The sequence below is a fragment of the Heteronotia binoei genome, chromosome 18 (assembly GCF_032191835.1).
Source record: "Heteronotia binoei isolate CCM8104 ecotype False Entrance Well chromosome 18, APGP_CSIRO_Hbin_v1, whole genome shotgun sequence".
Lineage (NCBI taxonomy): Eukaryota > Metazoa > Chordata > Lepidosauria > Squamata > Gekkonidae > Heteronotia > Heteronotia binoei.
In genome coordinates, this window is record NC_083240.1 from 31,110,467 (window position 1) to 31,131,072 (window position 20,606).

A 20,606-nucleotide genomic window follows, 5' to 3' on the forward strand; every position below is an offset into this window, starting at 1 on the left:
ACAACAGCGCAATATCTAATGATGCACAAATACAGACAAAGCTTGCTCTTTGGAACCCATCCCCCCTGGCATTTGCATTCCTCCCCTTGCATTATTTTACATTAATTTAGATATTTTTTCACCCTGCCTTCCACCCCACAGGGCTTACATTGTCATTCTCCCCAACTCCGTTTTAACTTCCCATCCACCACCTTGGGTGGTAGGTTAAGCTAAGAAGTGTGATTGGACCAAAGTCACCTAGCAAAGCTTCAGGGCTGAGCATGGGATCAAAACATAGCTCTCCCACAACTTAGTCTAGCTGCTATGTTGTGATTCTTGCAGATATCTGGCTGTCTGTATTATTAAGGTCAAGGCAGGTGATGGCAAACCACCTCTGGATGCCTCTTGCCTTAAAAACCCTACAGGCTCATCGTAAGTTGACTTCAGCTTGACGGCACCTCCCACCACCATATACTTGGGACATTTTGGTTGAGGCAGCAGGCATCTACTCCACTGGCTGGCCCTACGTGACCATCCATCTCTGCTGTAACATAAATTTATTTTATTTACTCTCTTTGGTTCATATAATATGTGCCCAACTGAGCCGCCATTTATAATTTGTATGATCTGTCAAACTGTATTGTCCACATCACTTTGGTTTTAACTGTTGTTTTTAATACTGTTTTTAGAATGTTGTTGTCCGCCCTGAGCAAATCCTTGGGAAAGGGAGGACTATAAATTGCCTAAAATAAATAAAAAATTTATATCCTGATTTTAACCGCTGAAATGACACTGCAGTCAATCTCCAGAAGCAACATTAGTGGCAATGTAATTCCTGTCCAACAAGCCATCAAAACCAGCAGCAAAAGTAAAACTAAGGCAGATGGAACCCCCAAAGTCAATAAAAATCCATCATGCAAAAATACATCCGCCTGGTGGATAAACACAGGGGTTTTTTTGAAGCAGGAATGCACAAAAACGCAGTTCCAGATGGCTCGGCATCAGGGTGTGTGGCCTAATATGCAAATGAGCTCCTGCTGGTTTTTTTCTACCAAAAAAAGCCTTGTGTGAAACAATGGTGAGATCAGGGGTGTAGCCTAATATGCAAATGAGTTCCTGCTGGGCTTTTTCTACAAAAAAAGAGAGCCCTGGATAAATACATCCCCTTCAGGCATTTGATGAAGTGATCTTTATCTCATGCATATTTATGCCGGAATAAATTGTGTTAAGAAGATTTGGCAAGGGTGGAGCCTAGGGAAGGAACGGTTATGAGACGGGAGGAACCTCATCAGTGTATAATGCCAGAGAGTCCACCCTCCAGAGGACATGATCTCTGTCATTCGGAGATCAGATGCAATCCCAGCAAATCTCCAGCCCCCATCTGGGGACTAGTAACACTATTAGCACCTTGAGAAATTTCACTTCTGTTCTAAAAAAGACACAAGGTTCTAGTCCTTATAGGTCAGAATAATAGTCTTGAGCGAGGGTGGCCAAACTGTGGCTCGGGAGCCATATGTGACTCTTTCACACTTTCTGTGTGGCTCTTGAAGCACTCCACTCACCTCATTGGCCAGCTTGGAGAAGGCATTCCTCTCTTTAAATCACTTCTTCAAGCCAAGCCAGCTCCTGGCTTGGAGAATGCATTTAAAGTTGATTTCTTTCCCCCTCCCCCAGTTATTGTCCTTCCTTCCTTCCTTCCTTCCTTCCTTCCTTCCTTCCTTCCTTCCTTCCTTCCTTCCTTCCTTCCTTCCTTCCTTCCTTCCTTCCTTCCTTCCTTCCTTCCTTCCTTCCTTCCTTCCTTCCCTCCTTCCTTCCTCCCTCCCTCCGATGTTCATGTCTTGCAGCTCTCAAATATCTGATGTTTATTCTATGTGGCTTTCGTTTAAACAAGTTTGGTCACCCCTGAGAGTGCATAAGCGACACAACAGAAACCTATGCGCATTACCAGTGATCAAAACCGGGTAGTTTCTGCGGTGCTTCACCAGTGATCTGTGGCCCCTCATCTCATTTCGTTGGCAAGACCATATGAATGAATCAAATGGTACCTTTTCTCTCAGCATGATTCATTTCTACCCACACAACTGCCCCTGGGTGTTTCATAACGACTGACATGACGTGTCAGGGACAGCAGACGGGTCTGTCGGAGGACTGTGATGGAGGACCCCTCAAAAACTGAAGCCACGCAACAGTCCTTTTTGCATCCTTTAATCCCAGGATGCACTCTGCCTCCTCGAAAGCCCAGCTGGCTCCTTCCAAACAAGACAGCCAGTCGATTGCTATGGTCTCCTCCTCAAACTTCTGCTGATACAGTTCATTATCTTATAAAACAAATTGCACCAAGTGAACTGTGACATTAGCGTGCCGTGCGATTCTCCGATCGCCGAGGCTATTAAAGTTTAAGATGCAATTAGAATTGAGGGCAGAAAATAGCTTTTTGTAGAATATTTCGCAGGCCATTAGTTTAAAGAATTTTCCACACAATTTATCCCTGACATTTTAAAGTGCAAAGGCTTTAAATAAATGGGGGGGGGGGGGGGGGATAAAAGTCAAAACACACCATCTTTGCTTGGCTAAAAGCAGTGCATTTGAAGACCAGAACTGAAAGGGGGAGGGGCTACTTAATATGTTCCCTGCTTCTCTTCCAACACCTGACTGTGTCCAAGAAGATCAAAATCACCTTTTGAGCAGAGCAGTTTGCCCTTTGTTGATTACAGCCAAACAGAATTTCTGTCCTAGCTCTCATTGGTACAGTACTCCTGATCTTGAAGCAGGAAAAGACTTGGTTGGCCATCTCTCCTTCTGATTTCTTAAGAATGTAAAGAGAGTCCTAATGAATTGGACCACAGGTTCTTGTAGCCCAGCTCCCATAGGATCACACTAGGGCTATCAGCAGCGTTCCCTCTAAGCTGAGTTGGTTTGAGCTAGCTCACAGTTTTTAGCCTCCTGTTCACACATTTTTGTCTTTGCTCAAGAAAAATGGCCCTAGAGCAAACTAATTTATGCCGTAGCCAAATTGCTTGCTCACAACTTTAATGCCAGTAGATCATGAAGTAGAATTCTTGCTCACAAGACTCCACAGTTTAGAGGGGGCATTGGTTGGCAGATCTGGGTTGGGAAATACTTGGAGATTTGGGGGGGCTGAACCTGGGGAGGGCGGGGTTTGGGGAGGGCAGGCACTTCAGGGGATATGAGGCCTAGGGTTGCCAGCCGCTACGTGGGGCCTGGAGATCTCTAGCATTTATAACTGATCTCCAGCTGGCAGAGATCGGCTCCCCTGGAGAAAATGGCTGCTTCGAAGGGTGGACTCTATGACACCGTATGATGCTGAGGCCCCTCCCCTCCTCAAACCCCACCCTCTTTCAGATCTACCCCCAAAGTCTCCAGGTATTTTCCAATACAGACCTGGCAATCCTAATAATGCCATAGAATCTACCCTCTAAAGCAGCCATTTTCTCCAGGGGAAAAGATCTTGGTCATTTGGAGATCAATTTTAATAGTAGGAGATTTTCAGGTGCCACCTGAAAGTTGGCAACCCTATGTCCAGCATATGCCCCAAGCCACGAAAAGCTGTTCTGAACTCCTAGGAAGAGTGACCTGCAGCAAATTCAGTAAATAAATGGTGACAAGAGACCATCTCTTTACTTTTTGACCTTCTGTCAAGGGCCAGCAGCCCTAATAACTCAGACGAACCTGAGTTGGCTACTAAGCTGGTTTGACCACAGTCAGTACTTGGATGGGAGACTACCAAACAAGACGGGAGCTGGCAACCCCACCCATAATCTAGCACCAAAGCAAAGTTGTTCCGACTGAACCCCTGGTAAAACAACAGGCCTGGGCCATCTCAGTGAAGGAGATTTGCAGCTCAGGATTGGGAAATACCTGGAGTTTTTTGGAGTGGAGCCTGAGGAGGACACAGTTTGGGGAAGGGAGGGACTTTAGTGGGGTATATAATACCAGAGTCCATCTTCTGCTGAAATCTTGGCAAGATGCAATGCCGTAGAGTCCACCCTCCAAAGGAGCCATTTTCTCCAGGGGAACTGATCTTAGTCATCAGGAGATCAACTATAATAGTGGGAGGTCTCCAGGTGCTACCTGGAGGTTGGCAGCCCTAAGTTACAGGGCTGTTCTTATTTACAGAGACCTTAATATAACATTGTTTAAGGTTACAATAACTCATTACGATTGCAGAAAGCCAGTTTTCTTGTCTAACTGATTTGTTTTTACAATGAGTCTCAAACTCATGAATGAGTATTTATTAACCAAACAAAAACAATACTCACTCAAGATAATACTTTAGAATATTTGAGCAGTTCAGGGACTGACAATACAGAGTTACATTTTTCTGAGTTCACTGAAGTCAGTCAGCTCAGAAGGGGACATCTCTCCATAAAAATGCACTGTAAACCTCTTTGTGCCCCTCATATGGTTAACCTTTTTCTCAATTCCCAAACCAAATCTGTCAATGAGGAAATATATTTTGTTCTAATTAAGCTAATCCTTTAAAAATATTTGACTGGTCAAGTGACAACACTTTTTGTGACCAGTCAGTTAGATAACTGTAAGTCTTCAAATGGGTTTGTGATGTGAGGAGAGATCGTTAAAAGGAGGGCCTATAATGTGCCAGCCCCACCCCTAGTACAATAACATCTCAGGTAGGGTTGCCAGATCTGGACTGGGAAATACCTGGATATTTTGGGGGTGGAGCCTGAGGAGAGTGGGGGCTTGAGGAGGGAGGGACTTCAATGGGGTATAATTAGGGTTCCCAATCCCCAGGTGGGGGCAGGGGATCCTCCGGTTTGGAGACCCTCCCCCCGCTTCAGGGTCGTAAAAAAGCGGGGGAGGGGAGGGATATGTCTGCTGGGTACTCTATTATTCCCTATGGAGATTTATTCCCATAGAAAATCATGGAGAATTGATCTGCGGGTACCTGGGGCTCTGGGGGGGCTGTTTTTTGGGGTAGAGGCACCAAATTTTCAGTATTGCATCTAGTGCCTCTCCCCAAAATAGTCCCCAAGTTTCAAAAAGATTGGACCAGGGGGTCCAATTCTATGAGCCCCAAAAGAAGGTGACCCTATCCTTCATCATTTCCTATGGAAGGAAGGAATTGAAAAGGTGTGCCGTCCCTTTAAATGTGATGGCCAGAACTTCCTTTGAAGTTCAATTATGCTTGTCACAGCCTTGATCTTGGCTCCACCCCCAAAGTCTCCTGGCTCCACCCCCCAAATTTCCAGATATTTCTTGAATTGGACTTGGCAACCCTAGGTATAATGCCATAGAGTCCACCTTCCGAGGTGGCCATTTTCTCCAGGGTGAACTGATCTCTTGTCTCCTGGAGATCAGTTGAAATACCAGGAGAATTCCAACCACCACTTGGACATTAACAACTGTATTCTTAGGGCTAGCCCAGAGGCAAACTATGACTTTGTCAGTCCCATTCAATAAAGAGCAAAGTGAGAAGACTAGAATGTTCTCCGTACTGGCTATTCAAAATTAACAGTGTAAAAATTAAAAGTAGGTAAGTTCTTCAGAAGACCTTCATGTTCCATCATGGCAGCTGTAGAAAACCAGAGTGAAGAGACAGGGAGATTTTAGAAGCTTGCTAACTCTAAGCTTCCCTTCAAACCAGTCGAGAAGGCTCCTCTCACTTTTTTGGCACTTTCAAAATCTGGTGCCCTCAGTGATCACCTTGGTTATAGGTCAGGCCTGCCTCCTGGCTTTATGGAAAAATTATAAAATAAGAGCTTTTGTTTAACACAGGTGTCAATATTGGGGGTGTAAACTGTGTTTTATGGTTTCTTCAAATGAAAGAGTATGAACTGTAACCTATGACCAAACGAATTGTGAACATTTTGATGAAAGTAACCATCTGAGGAACCACTGGCAAAACTTACCCAGGAAGCCTTCTTCATCCACAATGATTGTGTAGTCCTCAGGAGTCTCCGTCAGACTGAAAAACTTGCACCTATAGAGCAGGGATGGAGAGAAAGAGCCATTTTAGTTACCAATCTAAAGGCAGGCAGGCAAACTGAGAAACACGCCTCCTCAAAGTGGTGTATATTTGTATAACAGTAACAGTGCAGAAAATGAAACTACTTTGTAGTCATTATAAGACCAATGGTTTGACCCACAGTATATTTTCTGAACAAACCAGATGGAACAAACCAAGCTAGAGAGCCAACTTGGTGTAATGCAGGCATGTCCAACTTTGAACAGGTTGTGATCTATTTTTTTTGGACAAAAGTGCTGGTGATCCACCACCATGAAAATTAAGTTTCAAATTAGTTTTGAATTAGGTTTTAACCCACCAAAGTTGAGTTCCACCCCCCCCCCCCCCCTTTACAATGCACCTTCTGTCATTTACTGGTAAGCAAAATAAGCAAAAACAAAACAGAGACACGAAGATCCAGAAAGAACTGCGGACAGTTTTTCTTACATTTTTATTGTTATAACTTTCTTTAACTGCCTTAATAACTTTCTTTAACTTTTATTGAGTAATTTGTGTTAAATGTAGGTCAAGTATTGATCCAGGCTGATCTTGCGCAAGCTTTTAAAACTTCGCTCTTGCTAATAAGTGAGATGTCTGAGCCTGCATTTCATCCACCAGCTTTTTGAAGTTGGGTGAATATTGCGTGAGGGCCAGTCTCAGGGAATCCTGGAGATGTTCATCTGTCATGTTGGAATGCTGTGTACTCTTTGTCATTTTCAGATGGGAAAATGCAGATTCACACAAATAAGTTGAACCGAAACAGGAGTGTACAGCTTCACTGCATCTTCTCAAGTTGGGACATTTGTCTCAAGGCACTAGCTTCCAAAATGATTCTTGCTCAGTATGGGTCTTGAGAAAAATGTCATTTTTAAGGGTTACTATTTCGTTTTCAAGAGATGCCTTGTTAAGTGAGTAATTTTTACTGATAGCAGCTGCAGTTTCTTTAATATCCATGTCTGCTTTGAATGGGTATGACAAGTACTCCACAACTTTTTCAATTCTTTGGAAGTCACAGAATCTTTTTTCGAATTCCTGGATAACAGAGCAGATTTCTGTCACATACTTCTCATTCTGAAAAACAAAATTTGGATATTGTCCCAGATGGTCCTGCGTATTAGGAAAATGATCAAAAGTGTTGTTTGCAAGGTCAGTCATCATTAGCACAAATTTGCTCTTGTAGGATGAAACTGTACTCATCATCTCTCCAATGCATTTGTTTTTACCTTGTAGCTCAATGTTCATATCACTTAGTTCGCCTGTAAAGTCAGCGAGAAATGCCAGATCACATAACTACTCCTCATCTTCCAACTCTGCTTTGTCATCTCCCCTGTCCTTCTTATTTCATTCATCAAATCACGAAATCTTTGCAGAAATTTGTGCCTACTTAGCCACCTTACATCTGTGTGCAAAATGATTTCCGCTGCCCCTTCATCAAGAGTAAGATTGAAAAGCTGTCTTTGAAGTGATCTTCCATGAACTGAATTTACAATTTTGAAAGTGATGTCCATGACAGTCTTTGTATTGAGTCTCTTGCTTGCCAAAACTTGCTGGTGAATGATGCAGTGGTAAGAAAGGAAATCTGGAAAGTCGTCATGCTGTCTACAGAGGCCTATGAAACCGCTAACCTCACCTGTCATTGCTCTTGCTACATCAGTAGTGATGGAAACAAGTTTATGCGATGGAAGAGTACACTTTGGGCGTTTTCGCACTGACCTTAATCGGCAGCGACGTCCCTCTTCACCGCGCAGGATCTGCGCGGATTTCGCACCAATTGCTGCGGAGCACCCGGAAGAGCTGCAAAGTCCCGCGACTTTTGCGGCGCAAATGGAAACCGCCAAAAACCAGTTTCCGTTTGCGCCGCAAAAGCCACGGGACTGCGCGGTGAAGAGGGACGTCACTGCCGATTAAGGTCAGTGCAAAAACGCCCTTTGTCACAAAAGAATGGAAAGAGCTGAATATTTCCTGACCGGTAGTTCTCCCTTTTAAAGAAATTATTCCAAGTAGTTCTTCTTTAACACTGAAGTCTTCAAGAACTAATAAAGACTAGTAACTCGGCTATGTTTCTTATGTCTGTAGATTCATCCAGTTGGAGTGAGAAAGCAACACAAACTGATATATCCTCCAACAATTGTTCAGTTGTGTCTCCACACATCTTTTCTATTTGCCACATGATGGTGTTTCTTGACAATTGTACATCTTGAACAGCAGCTATAATCTCTTTCTTATTCTTAAATCCTTCAAAAAGATTGTCTGCTGCTTCAAGAAAACAATCTTTTGCAAATTCTCCTTCATTGAAAGGTTTGCATTTCTTTGCGATCAAGTTGCTGACCCTGAAGGATGCCATGGTTGCATTGACCAAAGGTGACCTTGGCTTCGCCATCAACTGTTGCTGTGCAGCCAATTCATCATGAAAGTGGTAGGTTTTGCTCTTTGGGACACTTATCTTCATTATACTGGGGTGACTGGGATGCTAAGTTAACACTGGCTGAATCTGGTCCAAAACTGTCACTGTCTCAAAGTATTAAAGATCAACAGGAACTGAAGACCTCTGGATGATGCCAAAACCACACATGCAGTTCTAAAAGTAAAAATAAGAATTCATCATACTGGCACCAGTAATCAAATACCACCACACCAATCACCCAAAAACCCCAAACACCTGTCCAGCAAACCATGAGACCAAGTGGGGCTGGTGATCTACTTCTGACCCCTCTGCGATCTACTGGTAGATCGCAATCTACCTGTTGGACATACATGGTGTAGCGGTTAAGTGCCAGCAAACTTTAATCTGGAGAACCAGGTTTGATTCTCCACTCCTCCATATGAAGCCTAACCTTGGGCCAGTCGCGGTTCTCTCAGAGCTCTCTCAGCCCCACGTTACCTTACAGGGTGTCTGTTGTGGGGGAGGTAAGGGAGGTGATTGTAATCTATCCTAAGACTCCTTTGGGTACTGAAGAGTGAGCTGTAAAACCAACTTTTCTTCTTCAGATGAGGAGTAGACAACCACTTTGGCTTGAGTATCAAAAAGCTGCAATATTTAACTATAAAGATGTTGGCATGTCAACATAGGTATGAAGATCTAGTGGTGCCAGTGCTGGGTTGGGAAATAGCTGGAGATTTGGAAGCAGACCTTGGGAAGGATTTTTATTTTATTTATATTTATTTTATTTGGATGGATGGAATTGGGGTGGGGTAAACTCCAGTTAAGATTCCTGGGTGTGAGCTGAGTCAACGTAAAGTGAACAAGCTGGCGACTGAACCTGCTATGGCCTCACCAGGACTTTTTTAAAAGCCCAGCAGGAACTCATTTACATATTAGGCCACACCCTCTGACTTCACCATGAAGTACATAAGAGAAGCCATGTTGGATCAGGCCAGTAGCCCATCCAGTCCAACACTCTTGTTACACAGTGGCCAAAAAACCCAGGTGCCATCAGGAGGTCCACCAGTGGGGGCAGGACACTAGCACCCCTTGCACTGTTGCTCTCCCCAGCACCAAGAATACAGAGCATCCCTTACCCTGTGGCTAATATCCACTGATGGACCTCTGCTTCATATGTTTATCCAATCCCATCTTGAAGCTGTCTATGCTTGTAGCTGCCATCAGTGAATTCCATGTGTTAATCACCCTTTGGGTGAAGAAGTACTTCTTTTGGGTGAAGAAGTACTACCATTGTTTCACATAGGGCTTTTTTGGTAGAAAAAAGCCCACCTTATTTGCATATTAGGTCACACCCCCTAATACCAAGCCAACTGGAACTGTGTTCCTGTGCATTCCTGCTCAAATAAAGCCTGGGCCTCACTAAGGAGTGGCAACCCCCCCAAAAAAATTGTTTTACAAAGCCCCTTTTTAAAAACACAAAGAAATATCGGCTCTGCATTCATGTTCCCCCCCCCGCCCCTCATCATACTGCAGAAACTCAGCTCCTTCCTTGCTCTTACGAATGCTTCTTCCTAACTGTGTTTCTCCCTCCTAATACTTTCCTTTAGAAGAGATTGTTTACATCTATAAAGGGCTGGAAACAATGGAGAGCTGGCTCCATACAGCCATTTCTCCCCAGGTCCTCGGAGACATAACTGAGAAATGTTTATATTGAAGTGCCACTTTGGGTCTTGTGCAGACAAAAAAAAAATAAAAATCCAAAATCGGCTTTAAAAACCCCACCCATTGTGAAGCAAAATACATTTTCTACAAAGTGGAGCAGCAAGCAGATTTGGTAGACTTGTTCACAACACATTTTAAAGAAAGGGCCCCTGCAGAAGCAGAACTGGTTGCCAGACCCTAACGCATTTCCAAGACTTTCATTGTTTAGGTCGTGTTCCTGACTGGCAACATTTACATTCATTTGCGGTGCAGCTGTTTCTGACATTTGTACTCCAAACCGCAGGAGCACAAGCATCAGAAACAGCCGCTTGGAAAGCCTTATAAACTGAGACAAGCCCCAAATCTGGCAAACTCTTCTTTGGTTTGAGTGCAAAACCAAACCAAAGAAGAATTCCCTTTCCCCTTTTTACCCTACCTGTCCCAAGTTATCTGCCTTGCTGCTGGGGTCATAGGGTTAGAATCAAAGAATCCTAGATTTGAAGAGACCTCCAGGGTCATCTAGTTTAACCTCCTGCACAATGCAGGAAATTCACAAATACTCCCCTCAACACACCCCAATGACCCCTACACCATGCCCAGAAGCAGTGCTCCCTCTAAGCTGAGTTAGTGTGAGCTAGCTCACAGGTTTTTTAGCTTCCAGCTCACACATTTTTGTTTTAGCTCAGGAAAAATGGTCCCAGAGCAAACCAATTTATGCAGTAGCTCACAACTTTCATGCCAGTAGCTCACAAAGTAGAATTTTTGCACACAAGACTCCATAGCTTAGAGGAAGTATTGCCCAGAAGATGGCAACCCCCCGCAACATTAGCACTGATGCAACCCTTCTTGCCCCCCTTTCATGAGCAGCCTAAGTTCAGAGAATCAGTATTGCTGTCAGATGGCCATCTAGCCTCTGTTGAAAAACCTTCGAAGGAGGAGAGCTCACTATCTCCCAAGGAAGCCTATTCCACTGAGGAACTGCTCTAACACCAGGCTGGGAAATTCCTAGCGATTTGGGAATGCAGCCTGGAATGGGCGGGGCAGGACTTCAGCATGACATAATGCCACAGAGCCTACCCTCCAAAGCAGCCATTTCCGCCAGAGGAACTGATCTTGATAGTCTGGAAATCAACTGTTAACAGCGGAAAGATTTTCAGGCACCACTTGGAGGTTGGCAACCCAATCCGGAGATCTCCAGGCCCCGTCTGAAAGTTGGGAAGTCCAGAACTTGGGGAGGGAAGTAATGGCGCAGTTGATAGAAGGGAAATTTCTATCTGCTTCCCGCCATCTTTCTTTCCCTCACTTTCCTCCTGCTTTCTTTAGGGTTCAGTCCAACTCCCATAGCCGCCATTTTCTCCAGGTGAAGTGATCTCTGTTGCTGAGATCAGTTGTAATAGTGGGAGATCTCCAGTCACCACCTGGAGACTGGCAACCGTACTTGACCACCATGACCTTCCACCTGTGGACTGACTTCTTTTACCATTGGTGCCCTGTGGCACAAAGTGGTAAAAGGTGGCCCTGTGGTGCAAAGTGGTAAAGCTGCAGTCCGAGCTCTCTGCCCACGACCTAAGTTCAATCCCAGCGGAAGCTGGGTTCAGGTAGCTGGCTCAAGGTTGACTCAGCCTTCCATCCTTCCAAGGTCGGTAAAATGAGTACCCAGCTTGCTGGGGGGAAAGTGTAGATGACTGGGGAAGGCAATGGCAAACCACCCTGTAAAAAGTCTGCTGTGAAAACGTCGTGATGGTGGACACTTTGGCCAAAATTTTATTTTAATTGCTATTTGAATCTGTTTTTAATTGCCACAAGTCTCTTTGGGAGCCAGTTCGGCGGGGGCGGGGCTGAAAAGCAGGGTAAACAGGAGCTAAAAGTGCAAACCGGTTCAGAGACACAAAAGCTTCCTATGATGAATCAAGCGCCTGATTGCAAAGGAGGCCACTGGAGAGTTTCTTCCACGAGGAAAGGACATGGATGGCAGCTCTTCATGTTCTTTGGTGGAGTTTAAATGTGACTGAGAATCAAACGACATGTTGCAAGCACATTTTTTCCTCCAATACATTTCTGGCAAATATTTATATTTTTCTCTCTCACTTCATGCTTCCAGGCTTGCAGCACTTAAAAATAAACGTGGCTGTGCCATAATTAGAGTTCTCAAAAGCCTGGAGTGGTGGGGGGGAACATCCTGCCTAGGGATGCCAGCCTCCAGGTGGGACCTGGGGATCCCCTGGAATTGCACTTCACTTCCAGACTACAGAGAGCAGTTCCCTTCCCTTGGAGAGAATGGATGCTTTGGAGGGTGGATTCTGTGGCACTGTACCCCACTGAGGCCTCTGTCCTCCCCAGGCTCCATCCTCAAAGCTCCAAGGTTTCCCAATTTCCCAGCCTGGATCTGGCAACCTTACCTCTCATTCCCTGCTGGTGGTCAGGGGGAACCTAGCAACTCTAATCCTGTCCTTTTAACAGATGCTTAAAGGGATGTTATTTACCAAGTAATGGTATTTACCTCCATACTATTTACCTGTCAAGTCGGCAGATTCAATAACGAGTCGTTGTTGATGCAAAGAAACTACTTTATTGATACTGATACTTGAGGCTAGGCCAGCATTGAAAAGACTAAGGAATAAACTGTAGATACATTGCATATAAGGGACACTTCCAAGGGATTCCTAAGGGGGGAGGATTATGCAGGGAACATTCACACATTGATGTTACCAATTCGTTCTCAGGCTTGCATGGCCTTGATCGTAGTGGGCTCCTGACTCCCTTCCGAGAGCCAGGCCTGAGAAGGCACAGATAAGACTTTCACATCTTTCCATTTCAAAGCAAGGCCACTCACTACAGGAAGGGAGGGGTAGGAAAGGTATGAGCTAGCAGCATTTGAATATACTTTGGTTCTACCCAGAATGCTCTTTGACTGAGCCAGAGTTACAGACAGACTTGACATTACCTTCCCATTTCCGTACCTTAAGCCACTATTAAAGGAAACGGATATTTTTTTTGGCAGGCTGTGGGGTCATTTTTAACCATAACATGAGTGCCAAGTTGTCTATCTTGCCACAGTTGCAGGGGCTTCTGAACATGGACAACCACAGCAAGATATGACTCACAAAAGGTGGAGGGTCCGTTCTGTACACTATTTTGCCTCACAAGCCAGAAAAAGAGGTGCCAGAACTCTCCGGAGGGAAATGAAGGAGAAACACATGGGTGCCCCCATGAAGTTTAAAACATCTTTTGAGAATTTTGTTTCCACAAAGAGGTGCCACCACGTTCTCAAAAAAAAAGCCCTGCTCACAAGCGTCTCCCCTCCTCAAAAAATCCCCCTCAATAATACTGCATAGGAAACAATCTCCCATCAGCCAGTTTGACCCCAGCTCCAATTAACTGAGATAGCCACCATCCACCCACTTCTGCTGTTTTCAATTTGCTTCCATGAGTAAAGACTTCTGTATTCGTTCCAACTCAAGTTGAGAAGAAAAAACAGGGAGAGTGGAGCTTGAATAATGCTCACAAACAAATAGGAAGAAGTGAATCATACATGAACTCTGGATGCTCACCTCAGCTATGGAACAACTGAGAAGAACAGGAATGAAGGACTGAATGTTTTGGAGTTTGTAGATGGCTAATGCACAAGCTCAGCTCAGACTTATTAATTGGGGGTTGGGTAGGCCTTATAAGTTCAGATATTAATAATAAAATTAATAATAATATTTTATTAACAATATTTAATTAAATATTATTTTATTGATAATAATATTTAATTAAATAATAATAATTTATTGATAATACAACATGGAGAAAAGTAGGCCTTATTTATCAGGCTGGCAGCCTCCAGATGGGGCCTGGAGTTCTCCTGGAATTAGACCTGATCTCCATACGATAGAGATTAGTTCCCTGGAGAATATGATAGCTCAGGAGAGTGGACTTTTTGGCATCACATCCCTGCTGAGATTGTCAGCTCCCCAGGTACTGCCCCCAAAGCTCCAGGAATTTCTCAAGATAGAGTTGGCAACCCAAGCAGGAACAGAACCCATTTAGAAACAGCTGCCTCTATCATAGGAGAATGCTTGGCTTGGGAACTTCAAAACATTTTGTAGAACCTCCCCATGTTTTATGATTGGGGCCAGCCCTTCTGGGAGCCATTTTGTGGCTGGTCCTACCCAACCCCCGATGGCAGCCATTTTGTTTCAGCACCCACACTCTGTCCACATTCTGAAAAGTGTCCACTGGCTCAATAAGTTAAGTTCCTTGTTTTATTTCTTGAATATTTCTGTCAATGGTACCATTTTCCCACTTTTTTTTTTACTGGATTGTGTTATTTGGTCTTGTATATGACCTCTTTCATTGTTTTCAAGTCATCTCCTTGGATGAGAAACTGTACCAACAAAAACTGTACGGTATTTCTAGGTGGCCACCACCCAGCTAGTTATGTCAAACTACATTTCCTTACTAGAAGTTTGTAGAGGGAGAAGCGGGAATCAACTGTATATGTGAAATTAATATCCCTACAGAGGAAATGGATCTGGTCTCTTGAAACAGCTGGGCTGTCAAGCCATTGGCATGCTGAACACGTTGAGGAGAGCTTGCCAGCTCGCTTCACAAACTCTGCTGCTTAAGTGTGAAAGACCCACCTGCTACATGGGCTGGAAACTGTAACCCAGTAGGGGCTCTGAAACGTTCCCAGCTTGGGTCTCCCTTCTAAATTTATTCTGCCTTCTGTAATCCTCTGCCCCTAAACCCACCATGTGGTTGGTGGGCGAGTGTGAAGAGATCCTCATGAACAGCAACATTTGCCCTGATGCTGCACGGTAGATGTAGGGTTGCCAGGTCCCCTTGCCATCAACAGCAGGGGGATTTAGGGAGATGGGTTTCTGGGGGTAGATGGAATGTTGTGTTGCAACGTCGCTGACATAATGATGTCACCTGAAAGTGACATCCTTGTGCTGGCGACATTGCATGTGATGCTCCGGTTTGGGGGCAAAACTCTATGGTGTGTTGCCTTCAAACCTATAGACTTTGCCCAAAAAAGCATCGCATGGCAACAATCCTGTTTGGGGTGGGGTTCCCTCACTGGTGAGTGGCAGATTGAATCCCCCAAAATGGGGGAACCCCCACTAGGGCCTGAGAACCCCCAAGAGCTAGTTTTGTGTAGAGGTTAAGTGTGCGGACTCTTATCTGGGAGAAGTGAGTTTGATGCCCCACTCCTCCACTTGCGGCTGCTGGAATGGTCTTGGCTCAGCCATAGCTCTGGCAGAACTCTGTCCTTGAAAGGGCACGTTTTTTTCCTACCTTCAACCTTTCCATGATTCTCCTGTATGCATTGGATGGTGTGGTGGGGGCTTTGAGAGCCACACGATATCCTGAGCTGCAGTTTGGTCACCTCTGCTCGGAGGAAATGGCATTTTCTGAGGGCGGACTTATTGGCATCACAATCTTTTTCTCTCCCTTCCAAAGGCTGCAAACTCCAGCCTAGCAAACTCCTGGAGATTTGGAGGCAGACCCTGTGGAAAAGGGAACTCGGGGAGGGGTTTCACCTAGAATTTATGATGTACCATAGAACTTGCCTTCTGAAGCTATTTTCTCCAAGGGAATTGATCTCTGTAGTCTGGCAATAAATTGCAATCCAGGCTCCACCTGGAAGTTAACAACCCCTAGAGTATCACAGTAAGAAGCATAAACAAATTTCTCTGTGGTGTGGTGCTGAGCGCAAGCAGTTGGCTGTAAAATTATAATAGTGGGGTATGCCTCTCTGAAGAAGGGGTTTCTTGGAAACAGAAATAAAGGCGCGTTCCTGTCAGAGGCTTTTGCCATACCTGCTTCAAGTTGTGAGAAAAAGTTCTCTTTTGAATTTTGAAAGCCATGCATTTGAGCATTAAGAAGAATGTTGAAGTCATGAACTTTTTTGTATTGCCAGATTTGGAGCACCAGCACTTTGATTCGGCCCGTTGGAGCGGGTGAATTGTTGTGAGTTTTACAAGTTGGAATCAGACGTCTGTATGCGGACTGAAATAATACATTTGGAATACTACTTCGGACGTTTATCTTTAGGATTGTAGCTGTAGGATTGTAGTTCTGTTTTTTGTAATATAAATAAATACTTTTTTTGAATAATATTTTTTCGTTATTTTTTACAGTTTTCTGTTTTGTTTATCCACCTGGAAGTTGGTAACCTGAACTTTCCATCCATTGAAAAAGAGCAACTGTAATTCCATCTCTCTCCAAAGCGTCTGCTTTTGTACTCTGCCTCTACACTCTACTCTCCCCTTTCTTGTAGGCCTTGGATGACAAATGAACAAAGTCGATGAAGTGAAGAGGAATTTCTTTCCTCTGTACACATTTAACGGCACTTGCCCCCAATGTAGTCTGCAAAATCAAAAGAGACAAAGGAATAAAACCCAAGTCAATCCTAGCCTAGCTGAATGTTTGAGAAGATTCCAAACCTCCCACTGACATCCAAAACACCAGAGTTCAAAAAGTTAAATAGTCTGAAACAGAATCGCAACGTTGCACATAGCCAGTAATGTTGCAGGGATCACATGGTGTCTGCAGGCAAAGGCTACAGATCTATGCTCCAGCTCTGTCCCAACCATGTCCCACTGATTGCCCTTCCCTTTACCTGTCACATTCCTGTGCTTGTTCTACTTCTCTGAGCTATATAAAGTAAGGTGCACCTTGGAAAAAGCAGAGGAATCACGTCTTGTTCCTCTTCCACACCAAATGTACCAGTCTAGTAAATCCAGGAGGGGAAAAGAAAGCTTTCACATAACACACTATTTATTTGTGGAACTCATTGCTACAAGATGTAATGATGACCGCTTTGAAAGGGGCAGCAGGCAAGCTCCCGGAGGAGGAGAGGTCTATCAGTGTCTATTAGCTATCGCTGCCAAACAGAACCTCCACGTTCAGTAGCAGCACACTGCAAGGAGAGCGGCCCAAAGTAAGCCTACTCAGAGTCCCGCTCAGGTCTATGCACCAGGTTCATTCCTGGGAAAGTGTTTTTAAGAGCGGAGATGCCCAGATGCCTACTAGTTCAGCTTCTAGCCTGCTTGCTGATTGAAAACAGGCATTATTTTTCAATGATTGGTTTAACGGATGGGAAGGGGTTGGGGGTCACTGGCAGAGCATCTGCTTGGCATGCAGAAAGTCCCAGGTTCAATTCCTGACCTCTTCAGTTTAAAGGACCAGGTAGGAGGTGATGTGAAAGACCGCATGAGATAGGACTGCCAATCCCCAGGTGGAGGCAGGGGATCCCCCATTTTGGAGGCCCTCCCCCCCCACTTCAGGGTCATCAGAAAGCAGTGGGGGGGGGAGAGAATGTTTGCTGGGTACTCTATTATACCCTATGGTGACCAATTCCCATAAGGTATAATAGAGAATTGATCCATGGGTTTCTGGGGCTCTGGGGGGCTGTTTTTTGAGGGAGAGGCACCAAATTTTCAGCATAGCATCTGGTGTCTCTCCTCAAAACACCCTCCAAGTTTCAAAAAGATTGGACCAGGGGGGTCCAGTTCTGCGAGCCCCAAAAGAAGGTGCTCCATCCTTCATTATTCCAGATGTAGGGAAGGCATTTAAAAGGTGTGCGGTCCCTTTAAATGTGATGGCCAGAACTCCCTTTGGAGTGCTTGTCACACCCTTGCTCCTGGCTCCACCCCCAAAGTCCCCCAGATATTTCTTGAGCTGGACCTGGCAACCCTAGCCTGAGACCCTGGAGAGTTGCTGCAGGTCTAAGTAGACAATACGGATTTTGATGGACTCAAGGTCTGATTCAGTGTAATGCAGCTTCATGTGTTCATGTGAGAGTTTGTCAATTTGATTGTAGCTGTTTGTCAGGTTGCTTCAGTGCATTCACTCCTAACCATGCAGCACAGCGCAGCTGACTTTCTACACGAGTGTTCCAGCACAACCGGAGTTCTATTAACCCCCTTGCTATGTCACTGCTCTGATCAGCAGGCAATTATTTAAACAAACAATTAGATCAATTACAAAGCATATGAGTAAGCTATCAATAAACGCTGCCTCATAATCTGTTCCGACCCTTTGGTGTTCATCTAAGTAGTTCCTAGAGATGCTAACGGCTGCCACTCAGTTTGATTGGGTGGAATCTTTGCACGTGCACAGTTTTGCAAAAACCTGACGCAAAGCTGTTCAGCAGGGCTTTGCAGATGTTTGGCAGGAATGGAACAGAGTGGGTATAGACAGCTTCAAGAGGGGACTGGATAAACATATGGAGCAGAGGTCCATCAGTGGCTATTAGCCACAGCCTATTGTTGAAACTCTCAGTCTGGGGCAGTGATGCTCTGTATTTTTGGTGCTTGGGGGGCGGGAACAGTGGGAGACCTAGCCCCACTGGTGGACCTCCTGATGGCACTTGAGTTTTTTTGGCCACTGTGTGACACAGAGTGTTGGACTGGATGGGCCATTGGCCTGATCCGACATGGCTTCTCTTATGTGATCTGTTTACATCCAGAACACCTCTGAACGAGGTAAGTTTGAACATGTTTGTGGCAAAATTCACAACATCCCTATTTAGAACTAAAGTGCTGACAACTGTGGTCTGGAACAAACTACAGGGAGGGTCGGTGCCTTCTTTCCCTGCTTCCCTTGTGGCCAATAGGTGGTCACTGTTCAAACAGGAGAGGACTGTGTCACCAGACCCTCTGTCTGCTCCGACATCTTCGCCCATCTGTCCTTTACGACTCGTGACAGTTAGCAATGGAAGCTCTACATGGTGGTGGTAGAAGATGCCGCCAAGTCATAACTGACTTATGGCGATCCCTCATGGAATTTTGTGGGCAAGAGACAATCAGAGGTGGTTTTGCCATTGCCTGCCTCTGCATCACATCCCTGGTATTCCCTGGAGGCTCCCATTCAAATACTCGGTAGGGCAACCCTGCTTAGCTTCTGAGATCTGACGAGAGCAGGCCTGCCTGGGCTATTCAGGTCAGGGCAAGCTCCATGTATAGGGGCAAAATACCTTTGCACACCACCTGATGGAGACAGAGGAACCCGTTTCTTTCATGCCTTTCCTGTTATTTCCCGGGGCCTCTGGCCAGGAAACAGGGTGCTGGGCCTTTGATCAGCTCCAATTTCTGTTTTCATTGGCCACGGCAGATAGGATTAGAAACTCCTTGCGCAGCGGCAGGGACAAACAGCAAAGGGAAGCCCAGTCCCTTCGATTCCTTTAGGGTTGCCAAGTATAATTCAAGGAATATCTGGGGACTTTGGGGGTGGAGCTAGGAGACACTGGGGGTGGAGCCAGGAGCAAGGCAAGCATAATTGAACTCCAAAGGGAGTTTTGGCCATCACATTTAAAGGGACTGGACACCTTTTAAATGCTTCCTTCCATAGGAAATAATGAAGGATAGGGGCACCTTCTTTTGGGGTATATAGAAATGGACCCCCTGGTCCAATCCTTTTGAAGCTTGGGAGGTATTTTGGGGGGAGGCACTGGATGCTATACTGAAAATGTGGTGCCTCTACCTAAAAAAAAAGGCCCCCCAGAGCCCCAGATACCCATGGATCAATTCTCCATTATTTTCTATGGGAGTAAGACTCCATAGGGAATAGAGTTCCCAGCAGACATTTCCCTCCCCGTGCTTTCTGATGACCCTGAAGCGGGGGGAGGACCACCAAACCGGGGGATCCCCTGCCCCTACCTGGGGATTGGCAACCCTAGCTTCCTTTCTTGGGAGGCAGTGCTTCTAGCAGGCCTTTGTGCAAAACAAAATGCAGGACCTTGGGTCCAATTCAGTAGGCCTTTGTATGAGTGGACTATTTTATCAAATGGGATGGAGAAGAAGGCTGCCGTTGCTAAGCAGCAAGATACCCAGTCACTGCCATTCAACACTCCAAGGGAGACAGCAGTGGGAGGTATTTAATTTTTTGAAAGGAAAAATAGTACCATTGAGATATCCCAGCCCAGCCTGAATCTCTTTGGACACCATCCTTGCTGGGTCACTGGACTTCAGAAACTATTCCCTCTAAGCTCCCTTCTCCTTTAAGAGCTGACCCTTTGCCTTTTCCTTAATGGCCTTGTTTTTCTGCAGGAAGGAAAGAACAGACTGTGCAGTGTGGTATTTGTGTCTTTTTTCTCTCTCTCTCCTTTTCGCCCGAGAATCCAGAATAAACTTATTTATGGCAATGGTTCTCAGGTCAATATGTGCAGAGCTTTGGGCAATGAAATCTTCAGAAGAGGTTAAATGCACATCAGGGACTGAACCGGGGGTGGGAGGGGGGCAGGCAAAGGTTATTATGAAGCTGGTTAAATATGTACTTTTGCTTTGCGCATTTCTAGCCTAGCAGAATAATCGCTGGTGACACACAGCCCTGTACTTGGGCATTTCAAGACCTTTGTGGGGAACTCACGGAGTGTTGGCCAGGATCTTTGCTTTGTTCTAACATCCCCCCGCTCCCTCACTTTAAGGGAAACAATTCTTCAGTTTCCAGTTTTTACATTATGATGAAAACCTTTAAAAAGAAAGAGTGCAAGAACAGACAAAGGATGTATATCAGATAAATATAGGCTTGCCAATCCCCAGGTCCCAGCGGGGGTTCTTCAGCTTT

General features: G+C 45.1%; 1 protein-coding gene across 1 annotated transcript in view; it reads right to left on the minus strand.

Moving 5' to 3' along the window:
- CASTOR2 (cytosolic arginine sensor for mTORC1 subunit 2) overlaps positions 1-20,606 on the minus strand; it is a 97,603-nt gene that overhangs the window by 45,366 nt on the left and 31,631 nt on the right. Inside the window, exon 2 of the mRNA XM_060258906.1 lies at positions 5,871-5,941. Within this exon, the coding sequence (XP_060114889.1) occupies positions 5,871-5,941 (71 nt within the window). The remainder of the gene's footprint in view (positions 1-5,870; positions 5,942-20,606) is intronic.